The 21,394-nt window shown below is 41.0% G+C and overlaps 1 protein-coding gene across 1 annotated transcript in view; it reads right to left on the minus strand.

Annotated features, from left to right (window-relative positions):
- The window catches only part of LOC140226686 (uncharacterized), a 294,115-nt gene that overhangs the window by 239,461 nt on the left and 33,260 nt on the right, over positions 1-21,394 (minus strand). Inside the window, exons 11-12 of the mRNA XM_072307126.1 lie at positions 9,582-9,749; positions 8,873-9,040 (exon numbers count right to left, since the gene is read on the minus strand). Of these exons, the coding sequence (XP_072163227.1) occupies positions 8,873-9,040; positions 9,582-9,749 (336 nt within the window). The remainder of the gene's footprint in view (positions 1-8,872; positions 9,041-9,581; positions 9,750-21,394) is intronic.

A 21,394-nucleotide genomic window follows, 5' to 3' on the forward strand; every position in this document is an offset into this window, starting at 1 on the left:
GAGAAAGTCGCTTATGACCAACTTCAGGCTTATCTGATTGAAGACCACATTCTTACAAATAAACAGTTTGGCTTTCGTCCGAAGCACTCCACCCAAGATGCATTGTTAAATGTAACAGAAAAAATGGTTTGATGCCATTAACTCTGGTAATAATTATGATCGGGGTAGTCATGGTTGATTTAAAAAAAGGCTTTCGACACTGCAAACCATTGTATCTTAACTTAAAAAAAAAAAAAAAAAATGTATGGTTTTGATAAAAATGCTGTAAGATGGTTTGAAAATTATCTGTCGAACCGGACACAATGTACATATGTGACCATGCACTTCAAAACAAACAAAAAGTCGCCAGACATGAATTTTTAGTTAAGACCATTTATTCTGAAAGAGGAGACTTTAAAGGTAGGGAATCCCATTTGCACGCCTTAAATGAAGAGTTGTATAAATACAGTGGTATGTTGAAGAGAGTATCATTTTAGAAACTCCCATAAAGTATTGAAAGTGGAAGGTAACATTTAGTACATTTTTTTGACCGTTAGATTTTGAATTGAATTGTTTTCGGGGCTCACCGTAAATTCCAGTACATTACTAGGCTACCTTTGCAGACCCATGTACTGCATGTCTGTCCATCATGTATATTTTGTGAAGAAAGTTCATCAACACTTACAAACATTTCTATATACATTCTTGCCAGACACTCTATATGTTATTACATCAGCTCTTGTACTTTTAGATTTGTGTTTATAGATCACAAATACAGAAGAATGCAACAAAAAGGCTGAAGTGTGGCTGACACACAGAACTACTGAGTAGTTGAGTTTTGTGCATTATTCAAATTTTAGATAACTGTTGACTTCCAAAATGCTAAGCAGTGGCCTAAGCAAGTCCCCTGATGTTCATATTCAATGTTTTGCTGCATTTTGGGAGGTCTGTAAAAGGTATCCCCTACCTTTAAGCTTTAAAATGATGTATAACTCAAGTCAAATGGACTCTCCTAACCTATCTAAATATTGGAAAGAAAGCACAAACTCAGGAAAAGTGTGTACTGAGAAAAGAGGCTCTGAAGTACAGTGTCTATTCAAGCGCTTAATCTTTACCAAACCGTGCTGGCTGTGCGATGAGACAAAAAACAGGAAGTAAACCACCAGAGTGACAACAATGAAGGGATTATTGGATTGCCTCATTAACACATTATGTCCATAATCAATGCCAACTTTCAAAGCAGTAGCCTTATCCTTTCAAAAGTAATTAGAGTTGAAAGTGAAGAGTGTGTACAAGGTTTTTCAGAAATGAAAAAGGGACACTAAAAACACACCTAATCACACTATTCTACAAAAAAAAAAAAAATGTTCGACATAAACTGCTAAAAAAACACACTTTTCCGCCCGCTTTATGATACCAAATTTTAGCATAATGTTAAAGAAGACCTGCTCTTTCAGAAAAGGTCAAGATCGGCTAGGTTGACCCATTTCACTTATTTTCAGTCCCCACGCAAAATCAGTGTGTGCGACTTTATGTTCGTTTTGAGGTGCACGGTCACAATATGTGAATGGTTTTGTTTCAGATAAAGAAAGTATAAACTGTGGTGTACCACAGGGATCTCTGATTGGACCTGTTCTCTTTTCTTTACATGTGAATGAATTGCCAACTGTTGGCAAGCATAGTGAATTGTTGCTTTACGCAGGTGATACTTGTTTATTTGTTCTGCTAAGAAATCTGATGAAATTGTTAAACAGTTAAATGAGGATCTTGTTTCAGTATCGCACTGGTTATCGGATAACAAACTAGTTGTGAATAAGAAGAAGTGCGAACTTATTTCTTGGTACGCCATCACGTTTAAAGAAAATAGAATTAAATGCCAGGTTTATGAATGTGCTTATTGATGATTACATAGTTCAGAGAAAAAAATACGGGGAAATATCTGGGGGTAGTGATAGATGAGAATCTGCAATGGAACGCTCATGTTAATTACCTTCAGAAGAAAGTTGCTAAATATATATATATATATATATATATATATATATATATATATATATATATATATATATCTTCTGAAGAGAGTACGCAATATGATTGCTTTCCGTGTTGCCTTGTTATTTTTATAAATCTATAATACAGTCACATTTTGACTACTGTAATGTAGTCTGGGGGAATACAGGAAAGCGTAACGGTGATAAATTGCAGGTTCTCTAAAACCGTTCCCTAAGAATTGTTTTGCAGGTTGACTTTATGTTTCCTTCGAACGATTTGTATGACATTTTACATCTTGATTGTTTAAACGTTCGCAGATCCAAACAATTAGCTCACTCTCTCTTTAGAGCTGTGAGGCAGATTGGTCCCCCGTGCATCAGTGAACTTTTTGTTCCTCGTGACACTAATTACATACACGTTCTGGACATTCGCAGATGAAGCTTCTTAGACCCAAAACGAATTATTGTAAGCGTATGTTCGAAAATAGAGGTACTAAACTTTGGAACAAAATCTAAAGATCAGTAACTCTGTCCATGTCATTGGAGGCATTTAAGCGTTATATAAATACACTGACTAAAGATGTTTTATTGCCTTGTAACTATGTTTGATATATGGTATCTGTGTTTTATGACTGTTCCGTTGTTAAGCTGAAATTTGTTTTTTATCATTCTGTTTTATATGGTTTTATTCTTTTTACTCTATTTAGTTTAGCGTTCGCTTTTGAAAGTTTGTTTTCAGTTTTGCAATTTCTGTGTGATTTTTATTTAATTTTCTAACTTCATGTATTTATAATCCATTTTTTCTTTAACTCTTAACGTGCCATGGTCGCCGAGCGGCGACCTTAGTCATGACGTGCCATGGTCGCCGATCGGCGACAAAGAAGAGCGCGAAAAACATTGATCATTTAAGTTCTTGTGGTAACATAATGTGTTACTTTAAGAAACTGACAATGATAGGTACTGGTAGCTGACTAGCATAGCCATCGTTTCCACTAGAAATATGAGTATGCTTACATTGGAAAATTTTGAGTAAATACGTGATTTTTCAGCTAGATGCATTTTTTTTTTTCGCATCGGGAAAATCCGCAGCGGGCGCACCCTCTGCGTGATGTGTATAGATCAAAAGACTCGTTGGCAAACCACGCGTGTGTATGCTATTGAATCTGCGTGTATTGTCTATGCGGTTCCACTTGTATTGTTCCGCTTGGATGCTGTGCGGCGGGAAGCTACTTTGATTTTGTCCCTCAAAAACGGTAAGCTTTCGTTCGTCGGTCAAGTCTTTCATCCTTTTGTTTTGGTGAACTTCACTTATCGTCCCCACGCTGGCATACAAAAGAAGAAAACACTTTTGTTCCTGTCTATGTACGTGTACAGTGAACGGAAAGTAGACCTGTAAACTATGCCGCTTGTTACACTGTACCACACGAAGTTCCTAGTTTGTTTTGGCGTGATCGTCGTCTCCTAGTTCAAAGCGAAATGAAAATCAAAGTAGAAATATAAGCCTAGTATTTCGGAATTTCAGACAAAATATAAAACGTTAAAAATGAACATTATTTTGCTCAGTTCAGTTTCAAAATTGTAGGCAGCGTTCGCAAAGCGCGAAGAGAGCTATTGTTTTGAGCGACGACATGCAAATAGTACACAAAACTAATCAACTACGAAAGTGGCTGGAAATAAACCTATCTAGAATTCTCTGTGATTTTGGGGCAAACTGGCTGTATAGGTTCTACTCCACGAATATGAAAGCACATTACAGCGCCTGAATCTCTGTATGTGACGATGTGCATATGAAAAGCGGTCAAACTATGTTGTTTTCCATGTGCTAGTATTTGTTTTTGTGCTTGTGTCCACCGTTGCATTTTTTTTTCTTTTAAGAGTTTCTCTTCAGTTGGTCTTCATACTGTACCTCTTTCGGTGTGCCTTCTCTCTTATTATGTCGCTTCTTCTCTTCCCTACATTTTGAAGAAAATTAGTTTTCACGCACACTACATGTCTCCGTATCCGTATAATTTCTCATTTTGCTGCCGTATTTTGAAGAATGTTTTGGTTCTTGTAGCTTTCCGGCTATAAATAGCGTGTAAATAACTTTGGCTGTGGGAACAGCAAATGTCTCTAACTACGTACTCTCGAATTAGCGACCAGAATCGTTGCGAACGTCAAGCAAATATATTTTATTTCTTTTGGCCAAAAAACAAAAACAAAAAACAAAACAAAACAAAGAAGAAACAAAAAAGAACCATCGACAGGCGATTGGTGCATCATAGTACTATTGTTTACTCAACCACGCAAAATGATCAATTCATCATTCCATTATGACAAAAATCGAAGCAGTATCATTTATCGCCAAGCGATAATGCAGACACATGTTGGAGAGAGTAGTGTGCCTACAGCACAGACTCGATAAAGTAGAACAGAATTCGATCAGGGGGGCGTTTCATCAACGAGTTCGTCGGAGTTTTCACCGACAAATTTGCTATCAGCCAATCAGACGCAAGGATTTACACTGACAACTGTTAAAAGCTAATGAAATCCTTGGTCTGATTGGCTGATAGCAAATTTGTCGGTGAAAACTCCGACGAACTCGTTGATGAAACGCCCCCCAGTAATTCGTAGACAGCCGATATCAAATTCGCAAACGGGTTTTCTTGTGTGATTTTGATTGCAACTGTCTAGGAGGCTCGACACCTAAAATTTGATAGGTTTCCAAACATTCATCGCTCAGTGAGACACAAAATTAAAGTATATTTATGTATATATGTTATTTATTGAGCTTTGCTTATCGTCTTATTCCTACCTCTTGTAGAAACATGCTATCAGTTTCCCCTAGTCGCAGGTGAAGAGGAAAATTTTCAAACTGAAGCAAATCCTTCAAGATAATTATTACGTAGTACTTTAGATGTGAGATAGAGAGAGCATGACCAATGCAAAGTAACATCAAACTATTTGTTAGCATGCAGATCTTGAAAACTTCAAACTCAAATCCCGCTGTTCAGTCCTTGGAGTAAATCAGTGTTGGAAATCACACAACAAAAGAAGAAAGAAATGTCGGATAATCCTGCTTCGTGAAAACTGTGTCACAGCGCAATGAAGGTAAATGATATGTTTGAATTCAAGTACAGAACTAACATCCATCGGCTGTTATAAACCAATGAAGGAACTTCAGCAGTATATAGAGTGAAGTTATAATTTCCATGAAAGATCAAAATGATTCTGATGGTTACAAATCGCTGGGTATGAAACCAATACTGACAGGCGCTAGAGATTTCCGACGCCATGTGAAAGTAAGGAATGTGCCGCTGAATAATGTCATATTCGGATAATCAAATGTGATTAGCGAATGACACTAAAGACAATCAAAGACAGCCAACATCGAAAAAGCATACCAGCAATGTAAAACTTGATTTCGTATTTGTCGTTTACGCACTTGTAGGCTCAATATATCACCACCTATAGTTTTGTCTTCTTGTTACCAATTTTGCTATGAAATCAGGCCTACTGTCAGGGGGCTTGTGATTATTCTTTACCGTAATAATTTTGTTGAATGTAATTGCATTGTATGCCCCTTCATCATGATATGCGCAAGCTGCCTTTCCTTTCACTGTTTATGTGTGTCATGTTTCAGTGTCTTGTCGCAACGGAATGCGTTTTTATTTTCGGTGTTCTGTTCTGATCTGACTTTTGAAAATTGCAATCTGACCGAATGTATTCGTTTGCAAGATTCAAGTTATTTCACAACTCTAGCCGCATAGTTCACAAGTACAGTGCTATTGGAATTTACTATTTCAAAGTAAGGTGATCGTTTCGAGAATGAGAGGGCTCCGCCCTACGTATTATAGTGCTATTTTACCCAATCATGAAATGAATGGTAAGCTTTTTCAATTGCACGCACGTGGCTTCAAACACCAGCGCTGGGCTTGCAAGCACGTGGTTTGCTACTTCCGAGCGACTGACCTCGTGGTGCTAAGATTGAATTGGTTTTCTAGCCAAACCCACTTTACTTTGATTTCCCTGGATTGGCAATAGGTATGTAAGTGGTATACTATCGTGAATTAACTTTGTTATAATATTTTAGTAATGTTGTGATCGGAAGGACAGTGGCTGGGGATAGGTTGATCGGATCAACATTCTTGATTGGATACGGCGTTAGAAAAAAACAAATCCGGAAGGCGTGTACACTTTTATCAGCCAGTTCACGGCAGCATCTTCGCTTTCAGGAGTTATGTTCATCCTTCAAGCTGCCCCTAGCAACCACTGGTGTGTATTGTACTCAATCAGTACTCGGATTATCTCCGTCGTTACCAAGGAATTGCGCGCGCACAAATCCCTCGCTGACAAACGCCTGCCGATTTCAATAGAATACGCCCGCCCGCAGTCGGCATAGACAAAAGAAGGATCAGTAGGTACTTTCTTCTCAAGTGGACAAAAGACACTCTTCCAGGGCCCGGGACAATTACTTTAGTTTCAAGTACAGGATCTGGGACTAAAGGACTCAGATTTGGGAATGAATAACTGAGGCAGAAAGATAAATTGCTAAGACAAAATAAACTGCTTGTATCTTTGGAATCATACAATTCTAAAAGACAACTTTGCTATCATTTGAAAGAGGAGATGTAGCTCTAAAACTTTCTCACAGAGTAAAGGGAGCGTTCTATTGAAGAAAAACCACGACTTACTGTTTCTTTTCATACTACACAAAAAATTCCAATAATTTTTTGATGATATTTATTATTTCTGTTATATTTCAGGTTCAGGTAGATATTACGTCAAACTGACAATATGACAAGAAAGAACAATCATTTCTTGATATTTGTTGTGTAGAATTCAATTCAAAACAGCCGATAGTTTCAAAGATATGGCAGTTTTAAATTACGTTGTCAGTCCAGTTTCGAAACATTCTGAAGTTAAGTAAAAACCTCTGGCACGTTAGGGGTTTTGGGCCTGGCACATTAAGAGTTAATGATGTGCAGTATATGTGACACTGCACCTCAAAATAACCAAAAGTCGCCAGACATGAATTTTTAGTTAATTCTTTATGTGCCACGTTCGCACGTCCGACTCAGTCGACGGCGTGCCAACTTCGCATATTCTGCTCAACAAACAAAGCCGCCAAAGCCGATCGATAAATCAGCTAATCCCTGCTAATCCCGCGGCACAATGAAAGCGTTTCCCGTGCTTTTGTTCCTCTCATATACGGCTTGCATTTTATGTGGTGATTGACTATCAAGCGGTGTTCCCAACTACATTAGCTTGTACATTCTAAGTTACTGCCACGGTTTTATGTGCAAAAGCCATGCCTTTACAGTAATGTAGCAAGTGGTCATTCAAAAGAAAAAATGAAAATAGATTCGTAATACAATTTATATCGAAACAAAGCTTGGCATTCCTCTTTAACTTTGCCTGCTATTATGCCCATCTTAACAGAAATTTGTAGAAGTTATACAAGTTGGAAAAACAGAATTCTTCCTCAAAGCATGACTACCTTCCTGTCTCAGAATAACGTGGCACACAGGGGGTTTCCACCGTGGCACATAAAGAGTTAAGACCACATTCTGGAAGAGCAGACTTTAAGCTTTAAAATTGTGTATAACTCAAATCAAATGGACTCTCCTAACCTATCTAAATATTGGCAAGAAAGCACAAACTCAGGAAAAGTGTGAACTGAGAAAAGAGGCTCTGAAGTACAGTGTCTATTCAAGCGCTTAATCTTTACCAAACCGTGCTGGCTGTGCGATGAATGGGACAAAAAAACAGGAAGTAAACCACCGGAGTAACAACAATGAAGAAATTACGCTTGCCTCGTTAACATGTTCTGTCCATAATAAATGCAAACTTTCAAAGCAGTAGCACTATCCTTTCAAAAGTTAATAGAGTGGAAAGTGAAGAGTGTGGACAAGGTTTTTCAGAAATGCAAAAGGGATAATAAAGCCACACCTAATCACACTATTCTACCAAAAATGTTCGAGATAAACTGCTAAAAAAAAAAAAAAAAAACACTTTCCTGCCCGTTTTATGATACCAAATTTGGGCATAATGTAAAAGAAGACCCGATCTTTCAGATAATATGAAGAAGTCAAGTTCGGCTAGATTGAACCATTTCACTTATTTTCAGTCCTCACGCAAAATCAGTGTGTGCGACTTTATGTTCGTTTTGAGGTGCACGGTCACATACTATATATCTTTATTTATCTTAGGGACTGTAATGGAATTAACAGTTTTTACTGTTTTTTTTTTTATTTCAAGGCGTAACTGCCAAAAAGTATGTTGTTACAATTGTGTTACATTGTATTTAACTTTTGATTCTTAGGTTGTTTATGTGTTTAGTGTCGTTCTGTTTGTATTGTTGCGTATACATGATTTTTGTTTTAACTAGATGCATGTATTCTTCGCTTTAATGTGGACCCCTATGGAAACCAGCTCTGCTGATCAGGGTGTTCCACCCCATGAAGAGGAAATAAATTCAATTCAATTCAATTTAATTCAATTCAATTCTTTACATTTTTTTTTTTTATAGAACATAGACTTTAAAGTTCGAATTTCAGAAGGAAGAAAGTTCCAAATATCGGGTCCAGTGTGTCTGATAGATTTCAGAGCCATCACCATTTCAGGATTTCGTAAATGAAATTTATCACACTGCCTAGTAGGATAAGAATGTATGTCCTTGTTTTACTAAAATAATGAGGAATGGTTTAGTTGTAACAGGAAGAACCACAGCCCGTCATGTCTTTATGTCAAAGAAATGCTCAGCTTTTAAAGGAAAGACTGTGAGAAGACTTGGTATTACGGACGACGTTATCAAACATTGTTTTTTCTCTATTATGAACAAAAGCTTACATAGAACTCTGCTCTTTTGTTCAGTGTATGGCGTTACATTGGAGATAAACAAACTGTAATGCAATGCGGGATACCTTTGCTCCTGACGCTGTTTCGGCGAGGGCTGCAAAGAACTGGTCTGCTATCCTGACAAGACGTAGCTGCAAAGTTCTAAGGTTTGGCATGGTACAGATACTTTTGGCGTAGGCTTGTGATGCAGCAGCCGAGATGTCAGGTCCTTCATCGTGTTCTATTGATTCCAGCTATGTAGTACAGTAAGAGGGTGTAAAGAAGACACAAGTAAGAAATCATTTCTATGCCTCCACAGAAAAGAAGACAAAGCAAAAAACAATCACACAAGTCACATAATCATGAGATAAGCAGTCTTTCAGGATTTAACTACAATTTGTCAGAGTATTTATCAGAGTATGTCACATGTAAACCAATACAGATTTACAAATGAAACAAAATAATGCAAGATGAAAGAATTATCGTGTAATGTCATGCAGGACAATTATGAGGCTATACATCATTCGCCTTGTCGATTTTCATCAGAGACTACCACGCAAAAAAAAAAAAAATAATAAAATGGTTTATTAGGAAGGAAGAACCACAGCCTGCCATGCCTTAATGTCAGAAACTTTCAGCTTCTGTTGAAAAGAATAAAAGTCTTTGTGCTAAGGACAATCTTCATAAACCTTTGTATTTTCTGTACCATGAATAAACGAAAACACAGAACCTAGCTATTTTGCTCAGCGGTGGCATTATATTGGAGGTATTAACATGTAATGCAATGTGGGATACCCTTGCTCTTGATGCTGATTCGGCGAGGGCGATAAAGAACTCGTCTGCTATCCTCACATCACGTAGCTCCAGAGTCTTTAGGTTTGGCATGGTACAGATACTCGTGGCGTAGGCTTGTGATGCAGCAGCCGAGATGTCAGGTCCTTCAACGTGTTTTATTGATTCCAGCTTTGTAGGACAGTAAGAAGGTGAAAAGAGACACGAGCAAGAAATCATTTCCATGCCTTCACAGGAAAACAAACAAACAAACAAACAAAATACAAATATGTGTGTCACATAATCATGTTATAAGCAATCTGTCAGGTCGTAACTACAAGCTTTATTATTTTGTCAGAGCCTGCCATATGCTGTTCCATAACAGATTAACAAATCAAACAATATGGGCTATCCAGCCATCTTCATAGATGGAAAAAATGAACAACATGAACAACAACATACACATAAACATTAATTTTTGACGAAGAAAGATCCTTCATTGCTCCTACAATGTACAACAAAACATTTCAGCGATGCTATGAATAACACAGAAGGGCTACAGATTAAACGTTGCTTGATTTGCATGCAACCCTCGTTATATATGTAAAGTGGTGGAGTAACATGCCCACTTTACTGTATAGATAGTACTGGCGGAAAGCTCGAATATAGTAGCTTTCATACCAAGACATGTAATATAAGTTTATGGAGCAACTTGCCCATTTTAGTGTACATAGAGTTTGTAGAACCAGAAAGCTGGAATCTATTCATTACCAGTACACGATACAATAGCTGCTTGGTACACAGTGTATGTATAGTGCCACCACGCAACCTAAAGGTTGAATGAGTTTATGAAACAAAAGAGGTACTGCCACCCTACTTGAATAGTGGATTTAGTGGCAATGACTGGACAGTGGCAATGACTGGACAGTGACTTAGAGATAGAAAACCACATAAAAGTGGCTGGTATTGTTCTATGTTACTTTGAAGTTTGCCACCTTGTGATGCCGTACAAAGAACCAGAGTACAGCATGCATGTAGAATGCTTTGTATTAAGTTTCTTTCTCAATCTCCCTCTCTCCCTCTGCCTCTTTGTCTCTCTCTCTCTCCCTTACCATTCATGGTCAGTTTTTGTATAAAGTTTTTGTATAAAGTTTCTTTGAGAAGGGTTAGTCAGGAAAGCTTGGGTATGCTTCAAGAGATGAGTATTATGGGATAGTAGGAGCAGGCCCCTGTACATAGTATATATTGGAGTTGATACTTCTGTTCGGAGTCTCTCTCCCCAAGCCCTGTGAAGTGGAAGGACGTGTTCCAGTTTCTCCGAGACCAAGCTGTTATACTTAAATGTTTTAGTAGAGAAACTCAACGTTTTGCATTGACACGAAGTTCTGTCCTGACATAACTAAGTCATGTCCACTGTACATCAGTTCGAGTTGATAAGATGTTTTGAATGATGTTTTATGGACGCTTTGCTGTACATTCGAAATGGTCTGTTATATGTTGGTCGATCTAAGGAGAAGTCAAACGACTACTTAGTGCTTTGTGGACCAGACATGCAGCTTCAAGAATTTGCAGCAAGCCCGAAGTAGCCTTCATTTGGACAAGGACCCCCCCCCCCCCCAACTGTGAGTCAACTCAACGCAGAGATGTCCTTTGGTCATCGTTCGCGGACCCTCTTCACTTCATGAACTGAGCGCTCCAACGAGATTCGCCATCAGTTAGCATGTTAATTCGACCGCGAGGACTGTATCCATGAGCATTTTGCGCGAATATTGAATGGTAGAGACCCAATCCCCTTCATTGAATATCAGAGTGGACTTATATGTGAGTACATTCTTATCTCTGTCATTTGTATATGAATAATGACTCTTTTTATCTTTCATGGTTAAAAGAGATCAAACTGGTTGCTCTGATGCCTGACTTTGAATAAATCTCAACACCAACAAGGTGATTAATGTAATCCAATGTGTACTACATTGTCTTTGTCACTGCTTTGACGCCCACATACTTAGTTTGTTTAATGTTTCTGTGTGTTATATCCATTTGGATGAAATTATGTATTCGGGGTGAGAATAAGCCATCCTGACAAGTGACTTTATTCTACAACACATACACGCTAACACCCCCTTACATAAATTGGTGTCAGGAGTGGGATAGTCAAAGTAGGTGTTGAGATCTATTTCATGAGTCTGCCATTAAATCATTATATTTTTGTACATTTATTCTGCCACAATTATTGTGAAGCACTACCATTGTGAAGCACTACATCTCGCAAGGTTGTTGTGGAGTTAATTCGTCAGGTGTACATTGAATGACCAAATTCAAACATAGAAAGATTGTTCTGGTCAAAGCAGAAGTAAACCCGCTACCGACAGGCGACAAGGTTGAATGAGGGTTTACCTGCTTGATGTATTGATTTTACATGCTTGAGTTCGATTGATAGTTTGAGCAATAGATTGGATGCATGTTATTCTTCTCAAATTTAGATCTTTTGATGACAATTTAATTTCAAAGTGTTTTTAGGACTTTTTGGTGGTAGTATACATACACTGCAGTACAATGAATAGGAGTGAGGCAACTCCAGTGTCTGAAGGGGCATCACACTCCACACCTTCATCTAGTCAAGGGGCTACACCTGTATTGACCCTCCCGTATATTCCTATGCATATAACCATTCCAGTCTTTTCGGGGAGTGATGTAGATTCCTCTTTGGGGGTAGAAGAGTGGATTGCGCGGGTAAAGGCTGCATTTAGGGTATGGAACACTCCAGCTGATCAGAGAGCACAGATAGTCATTCATCACTTGGCTGGAGAGGCTCGGCGGGAGGTGCTAGTCCTAGAGGAGTCTGTGCGGGACGATGCCGAAAAAGTATTTACAGCTCTACGGGAAATCTATGGGGACAGGGAAACCGCTGCATCGTTACTTAACAGGCTCCACTCAAGGGTTCAGAGGAGGGGAGAGAACACACGTACATTCGCACTGGCGCTACAGGAGCTGGCCCAAAGAATAAAGCGTAAATACCCAGCCTACCTCCCGAAGATGGACGACATTCTGTGTGGTTGTTTTCTCGAGGGCTTGAGGCAGGGAGCGGCGAAAGTGGCCGTAACACGGTACTATCGCCGGGACGGAGCAGCAAGCTTCGCAGCATTGAAGGAGGAGGCCAGACGTATCGAGGAGGAGGAGGAAGGAAGTGGCGGAGGAGAGACTACTACACATGCATCCGTCTATGCTGTGCATGGCGATGCCTCAGGAGGAGCAAGGAGCAGCGATGCGTTGGTGTTGCAACTCGCAGAGGAAATGAAAACTCTTCGCCTGGTTGTTACCCAACTCCGCCAGCAGATTGGCCGTGGAAGTACCAACTCACAAGGGGCCAGAGGAAGAGGAAGAGGGAGAGGAAGAGGAACCCCAAACCCCAACTGGGATGAAAGAGGCCGACCCAGATGTTTTCGTTGTGGCCAGTTTGGTCACATGGCTCGAGAATGCCCACCCAGGCCCGGCCCGCCACTTCAGCATCACAATACCGACCCACAAACACCACCACTTGCATCAAACAGCATTAACCAGCTTTTCCACCAGGGAAACTAGAACTCTCCGGCGCCAAGGGCCAAGCGGCGGAGACCAAACACCAAGGCCCCATAACGATTGAACCCACCCATCACATCGTTGGAGAGCACCTTTTTGCCACTGCCAAGATTGAAGGTGTCAATATCTCCTGCATTCTTGACACTGGCAGTCAGGTATCTACCATCTCAAAAAGCTGTTTAGAGTCACTGCAAATGCACCAAAACAAACCGGAGCCGTTGCCATGGTTACGCCTGAGGGGTGCAAATGGTTTGGAAGTGCCGTATACTGGGTGTGTCGAATTGCAAATGGAAGTCCTCGGCAAAGACTTGGGAAAGGTGAGCATGTTAGTGGTTGAAAAAGCTCCTTCATCGTCATCTCCATGTTTGTTAGGGATGAATGTGATTCGTTTGTGTAGCATGCAACTTTTCAGTCCAGACGGCAGGAAACATCTCCAGTCAAGTTCAACGGCCAGCAGCGCAGCTTGGAAGCAGGTGCTATCTGTGGAAGAAGAGATGGTCAGCCCCAGTGGCGGGTATATGGTACATCCTGCATCAAAGCGTGTGCGACTGAAGGCTGGATGTGAACAGATTGTGATGGGGGTATGTCGGGCAGTTCAACAGAAGGATGAGCTTGTCGGATTAGTGGAGGCATGCCACTCAGGCAACTTACCGAACGATATACTTACAGGTCGCGCGGTGGTGACAGCAAGAAAGGGAGTTGTGCCGGTTCGAGTTATTAACCACAGCCACGGTGATATTTTCATAGACCGCAGCACTCAACTTGCAGTGCTACACACTATCGGACCTGACGCAGTGATGGGAAGGCACCAAGTGAATCTTGAACAGATTGATGGCGAAACACTCCAGGTGTCAGTCTCGCAGCCGCCCTTCCCCGATGATGTGGTATCCAGCATTGATGTGTGCACAGATGGCCTGACGGATACACAACTGGAGCAGACAGGGCATCTGTTGGCCAAACACCATCGAGTGTTCTCCCATGGAGAAAGTGATTACGGGCGAACCAATCTCAGCACCCACTCTGTACCAACTGGCGATGCCCCACCACATAAGGAACCATTCAGGCGTATTCCTCCCCAGCTCTTCAAGGAAGTGAAAGATCATCTCAACATCCTTCTGGAGAATGAGATCATCCGAGAGAGCTCGAGTCCCTGGGCATCACCCATCGTCCTAGTGAAAAAGCGGGACGGTACTCTACGTCTGTGTGTGGATTATCGCAAATTGAATGCGAAGACAAGAAAGGATGCGTTCCCCTTGCCCCGCATCGATGAATCTTTGGATGCTCTCGGTGGTGCCCAGTATTTTTCCACGCTGGATCTCGCCAGTGGGTACTGGCAGGTGGAGATGAAGGAGGAGGACAAAGAGAAGACAGCTTTCACCACGCCTATGGGGTTATTTGAGTTCAACCGTATGCCATTTGGCCTCTCCAATGCCCCGGCCACATTCCAACGGTTGATGCAACGCTGCCTGGGAGACCAAAATTATGATACTCTCCTCATATATCTGGATGACGTCATAATTTTTTCACGTGACTTCGACACCCACCTGGCCAACCTGGACAGAGTTCTGACTAGACTGTGGGAGGCTGGACTAAAGGTGAAACCGTCCAAGTGTCATCTGTTCCAGAAAGAGGTGAGATACCTAGGGCACGTCATCTCTGCTGACGGCATTTCCACAGACCCCGACAAGTGCAAAACGCTAGAGGACTGGCCCCAACCTCAAAACGCCAAGGAAGTCCGCATGTTTCTCGGCTTTGCTGGCTACTACAGACGGTTCGTGAAAGACTTCGCGAGGATCGCAAAGCCTCTCTTTGCCCTGACTGGCCAGCCTAAGAAGGGAAAGAAAAAGAAACATGCGGCACCCCAGCAATTCATATGGACAGACGAGTGCCAGGCAGCATTTGACACACTTCGACAATGTCTCATGTCCTCCCCAGTACTTGCCTATCCAGACTTTCGCCGGCCATTCAAGCTGTACACCGACGCAAGCAATCTTGGTCTGGGAGCCGTACTTTCTCAGGAGATAGATGGAGAGGAAAAGGTAGTCGCCTATGCCAGCCGGGGCTTACGGAAAGCTGAGCGCAACGATGCCAACTACAGTGCCTTCAAACTTGAATTGCTGGCACTAAAGTGGGCAGTCACAGACAAGTTTAAGGACTATCTTCTCGGCTCCTACGTCGACATCTACACAGATCACAACCCCCTAGTACATCTCGACACAGCAGGACTAGGAGCTACTGAGCAGCGATGGTTAGCAAAACTGTCAAACTTCGACTTCAAAATCCACTACAGACCAGGCAGAGTCAATGCGAATGCAGATGTTCTATCACGGCTTCACCCTCAAGAGAACACAGTGCACGAAGAGGATGTCATGGATGACGTTGAAGTGTTTCAGACTGTGGCCAGCGCTGGAGACGAGGGGACGTTTATTTTACCAGGTTTGTCTGTGGAGGAGATGATGAAGCATCAGGCAGAAGACCAGGACATCTCTCGAGTGTTGGAACACTTCCGACGAGGAATGAAGCCCACACCAGCACAAAGGAGGGAGTACAGCAACACCACTCGCAAACTCCTTGACCAGTGGGACAGACTCTCATTAGAAGCTGGTGTCCTGTATCGGCGACGCTATAACCACCAACTAGGGAAAGAAGAGCTGCAAATCCTCCTACCGAACGATCTGCATGATATGGCTCTACAAGCATTACATAATGAGATGGGTCATTTTGGGGTGGAAAGAACGGTAAAACTGGCAGAAGAGCGGTTCTTTTGGCCGCAAATGAGAGAAACCATCAGTCAGTGGTGTTTGCGATGCCGAGAATGCACCCTCCGTCGTCCACAGCCGAGTATGATGGCTCCACTCGTTCCAATCAAAGTTTCAGCACCTCTGGAACTCGTTGCTCTCGACTTCCTCACACTAGAACGTTCAGTTGATGGATATGAGAATGTTTTGGTAATAACAGACCATTTCACTAAATTCTGCGTAGCTGTTCCCACTCGAGACCAAACTGCAACAACGACTGCTCGTGCTCTGTGGAGGAATTTTGTCCTTTGCTATGGCTTCCCGCAAAGCATACTCACCGACCAGGGAGCAAACTTCGAATCCAAGCTGATCAAGGAGCTGTGTGAGTTGTATGGAGCAGAGAAGAGGAGAACCACTCCATACCACCCTGCCGGAAATGGGCAATGCGAAAGGTTCAACCGAACACTCATCTCCCTGATCCAGACTCTGGAGAGTGAGAAGCGTAGAAGATGGCCACAATATCTCCACTCACTAGTGTATTCGTACAATAACACCGCTCACTCATCCACTGGTTTCACACCTTTCTACCTCCTCTTCGGAAGGCATGCTCGCCTCCCACTAGATGTCTCCCTTGGTATCGATAGAAATAGCAACCGAGGCGGTGATGTATCAGACTGGGTAGATGCTCACCATGAGGAGCTACTAGCTGCCCACAAACTCGCAAGAGAGCATCTGTCGAAGACGGCAGAAGTCAGGCAGCAGCAGTACAACAAGAAGGTGAGGGATAGCCCATTGCTCGTGGGAGAGCGAGTTCTGCTGAAAAACCATGATCCCAAACGGCCGAAAAAGATCAACAACAAGTGGAGACAGAGCCCATTTATCATCGTAGGGAGGCCAAATCCAGATCAGCCTGTGTACAAAATAGTGCCAGAAACTGGTTCAGGTCCGGAGCGGACGGTACATCGAAACGAGGTAAAGCCATGCCAATTTCTGTCGGAGGAGCAGGATGAAACAAGTGAAATGGCTCCAAATCGGAAAGACACACCACGTCCCCCACATCCCCCTCATCACCCTGTTCCCGCGGATAATACACTACCCGATCCCCCTCTTCTGGCGGTCTGGCAGCCTCCATCATCTAGTGGTCTAACCCAAAATGCAGACGCTGCCTCGCATCCACCCTCTCCCCCAATGCCACAGTCCCCTGATAGGTCTATAGAAGTACCCTCTTCCCAACTCTTGCCCCCATTAGAGCAAAGCCCACAGACAGAAGTACGGAGATCAGGCAGGTCTACTTTAGGGGTACCACCCATGCGATATACAGCTTCTGACTACATTGTAGAGACAGAGCAAAGGCCCATTGTTTTAGGTGTGGAGTGGCTTGCCTCTGGTGTCGCAAGAGCGCAGAAAGAAGGATGTTTTGAGAGTGACACAACTGAAGCGTGGTCTAAAAGCCTAGCCAAGTTAAAGTTGAGGTTGTAATACCATGTATATTATTGTGCTTATATTGTTATGCTATGTGTATGTTTGAAGTTTTAGAACTCACAAGAATAGAGTTTATTACTGTCATCTTTAAGGATGGCACGAAATACTAACATAGTGTTATATATGAGAATGTATACTGTTGAAGTAGATGGCAGTAGATATGGTTGTATACCGACCATCGTGATTGAAATAAATGATGAAAACGATAGTTGTGGTTTACATGCTACACGCATTACACATTCAGTGTGAAAGATGCAACAACACTGATTTGTTTGTTGAATTCTAAATGCAAAAGGAGGAGAGAGTAATTTTGGATTTAATTCATATGTACATCATTACACGTATACATGATGTCTTTTCAAATTGACCCATCTGACTGTGATGGGATAGGTTTTTGGTAACCCTCCTCTCTCTCACTGTATTGAAATGAATATTGTAAATAATATATTCTGTGTATTTTGTACATTTTGTATATATGTAAATAACAATGTAAAGAAGATGCATGGTATGCATTATCATCATGACGTGGAAGTCATGATTCCTTTAAAGCAGGGAGGTATGTAAAGTGGTGGAGTAACATGCCCACTTTACTGTATAGATAGTACTGGCGGAAAGCTGGAATATAGTAGCTTTCATACCAAGACATGTAATATAAGTTTATGGAGCAACTTGCCCATTTTAGTGTACATAGAGTTTGTAGAACCAGAAAGCTGGAATCTATTCATTACCAGTACACGATACAATAGCTGCTTGGTACACAGTGTATGTATAGTGCCACCACGCAACCTAAAGGTTGAATGAGTTTATGAAACAAAAGAGGTACTGCCACCCTACTTGAATAGTGGATTTAGTGGCAATGACTGGACAGTGGCAATGACTGGACAGTGACTTAGAGATAGAAAACCACATAAAAGTGGCTGGTATTGTTCTATGTTACTTTGAAGTTTGCCACCTTGTGATGCCGTACAAAGAACCAGAGTACAGCATGCATGTAGAATGCTTTGTATTAAGTTTCTTTCTCAATCTCCCTCTCTCCCTCTGCCTCTTTGTCTCTCTCTCTCTCCCTTACCATTCATGGTCAGTTTTTGTATAAAGTTTTTGTATAAAGTTTCTTTGAGAAGGGTTAGTCAGGAAAGCTTGGGTATGCTTCAAGAGATGAGTATTATGGGATAGTAGGAGCAGGCCCCTGTACATAGTATATATTGGAGTTGATACTTCTGTTCGGAGTCTCTCTCCCCAAGCCCTGTGAAGTGGAAGGACGTGTTCCAGTTTCTCCGAGACCAAGCTGTTATACTTAAATGTTTTAGTAGAGAAACTCAACGTTTTGCATTGACACGAAGTTCTGTCCTGACATAACTAAGTCATGTCCACTGTACATCAGTTCGAGTTGATAAGATGTTTTGAATGATGTTTTATGGACGCTTTGCTGTACATTCGAAATGGTCTGTTATATGTTGGTCGATCTAAGGAGAAGTCAAACGACTACTTAGTGCTTTGTGGACCAGACATGCAGCTTCAAGAATTTGCAGCAAGCCCGAAGTAGCCTTCATTTGGACAAGGACCCCCCCCCCCAACTGTGAGTCAACTCAACGCAGAGATGTCCTTTGGTCATCGTTCGCGGACCCTCTTCACTTCATGAACTGAGCGCTCCAACGAGATTCGCCATCAGTTAGCATGTTAATTCGACCGCGAGGACTGTATCCATGAGCATTTTGCGCGAATATTGAATGGTAGAGACCCAATCCCCTTCATTGAATATCAGAGTGGACTTATATGTGAGTACATTCTTATCTCTGTCATTTGTATATGAATAATGACTCTTTTTATCTTTCATGGTTAAAAGAGATCAAACTGGTTGCTCTGATGCCTGACTTTGAATAAATCTCAACACCAACAAGGTGATTAATGTAATCCAATGTGTACTACATTGTCTTTGTCACTGCTTTGACGCCCACATACTTAGTTTGTTTAATGTTTCTGTGTGTTATATCCATTTGGATGAAATTATGTATTCGGGGTGAGAATAAGCCATCCTGACAAGTGACTTTATTCTACAACACATACACGCTAACACCCCCTTACATATATATATATATATATATATATATATATATATATATATATATACATATGCTTCCCTTTCATTTTCAAACTTTTTTTTCATTTAATGCAATAGATTTGTGGTTCAATTTGTGGTTTCGTCCTTTGTCTATCATTTTCGAGCAAAGTCTATACAATTTAGTTATTTGTCACACATTTTCGTCACTTACAAATCAAATTCGTCCGTCGCACTCGCTGCACACCTAACAGCCAAAGCAATATCGTCTTTTAGCGATCATGTTTGTCAAATTTTTCTTCAATTTCGTCTCATATCTTTTTTGTTGTGATTTTCTGGTTGTTTTATTTTTCCTGCAACCGTTCACTTTTTTCCACATTCAGGAGTAACACACATACACGTTTACCGTATCCCTGCACACAAAAACCACATAAAAACATGCACACACATGCACGCACACACACATGCACACACACACACACACACATACGAACACACCCTTCTCACAGAACAAAAGGAGACAAACGTACTGTAAAGCAAATGAAGATTTCCAGAAAACTTAACACATGTGTGCAGATTATAAGCCGATTTTGATTGTTTATAAAAACACATCATTTTTTTTTTTTTTGGGGGGGGCCTTTATAGATTTTACCATCCATTTTCGCACTTTTGCCATTCAATGTCAAAGATTCATTATTAAATTTCGTCCCGACAAGCACATGGAACGCAAATCCTACCTTTAATTTCGTCAATTGTCATTGTAATTCGAATTTTCGTGAAACATTTTCGAAGACATAGCATTCAGAATCGTCAATAGTCATTCAAATTCATCCCTCCCACTAACGGATCGCAGAATGATGAGAAACAGATTCGTTTTAGTTCACTCAATTTCATGGATATTTCATCCAAATTAGTCAGATGTTGTCGATTCTTTATTTTGATGGTGAACCAACTCTAAGCCGACATTTTTCTCTCGTAAATTGTATCGATACACATTATTCCCTAACCATGTGCTTAGACAATACACACGAAAAAAAATCATGACTGCCAACAAAAATTGAAGGATAAACGACAGTCAAAAGTCATAACCCAGGACAGTATGTCAGTGTCACATTTGGAACTTAACTAGCAATGTTTATTTTTTTTTTTTGCATCATAATGCATGAAGAAAACTTTATTTTTTGCACCCTGGAAAGCAGCAAACATAATGATGTTATCCATTCTCTGACATTAAACAGGCTACAATTCTACACTTAAATTTTGGTTTTTATTATGTTTGTCTAGAAATTGTTTGTCAGTGTTTTTGTTTGCGAGACGGTACGCCTGTTTGTATCAGTGTGTACTCTGATCGCTTGTGTATGTGTGTGTGTGTGTGTGTGTGTGTGTCTGTGTCTGTGTCTGTGTGTCTGTATCTGTGGTTGTGTGTATGTGTGGGGGGGGGACACTTGTGTGTATGGTAACTCCTGAATGTAAAATGTGAACGGTTACAGAAAAAAGAAATACATGAATGGCTGGAAAATCACACTGGAAAGAGATATGAGACGAATGTGGATTTCAGTTTGACGAAAATGATTGACAAAAGACGAAATCGATCCTGCTGTTTTGAGTGCTGCGAGAGAGACTAAAAAACATGAACTGTACATGACGAAAATGTATGCCAAATGACTAAATTGAATGGACTTTATTTGAAAATGAACGACGAAAGACGAATTTCTTGAAAGTAAGGTTTGCCTATTCCCGACATCCTGCGACGAAATTGAGGTAAAAATTTGTGAAAAGGGAATGAAAAAAATTGAGAATGAATGGGAAACCTATATCATTTGGAATGAATTTTTTTTTTTTTTTTTTTTTTTGCAATAACATAAAATCAGGAAGTAAAAAAGATCCAGTCCAAAAGTTGTCACGACACGATTAAAGGTTGTCGTTACTGTTTCTAATGTCGGGTGATCACTCAACTCTCAAGAAGTTTTGTGCCGCGGACA

Source organism: Diadema setosum, chromosome 3 (assembly GCF_964275005.1).
Source record: "Diadema setosum chromosome 3, eeDiaSeto1, whole genome shotgun sequence".
Classification (NCBI taxonomy): Eukaryota; Metazoa; Echinodermata; class Echinoidea; order Diadematoida; family Diadematidae; genus Diadema; species Diadema setosum.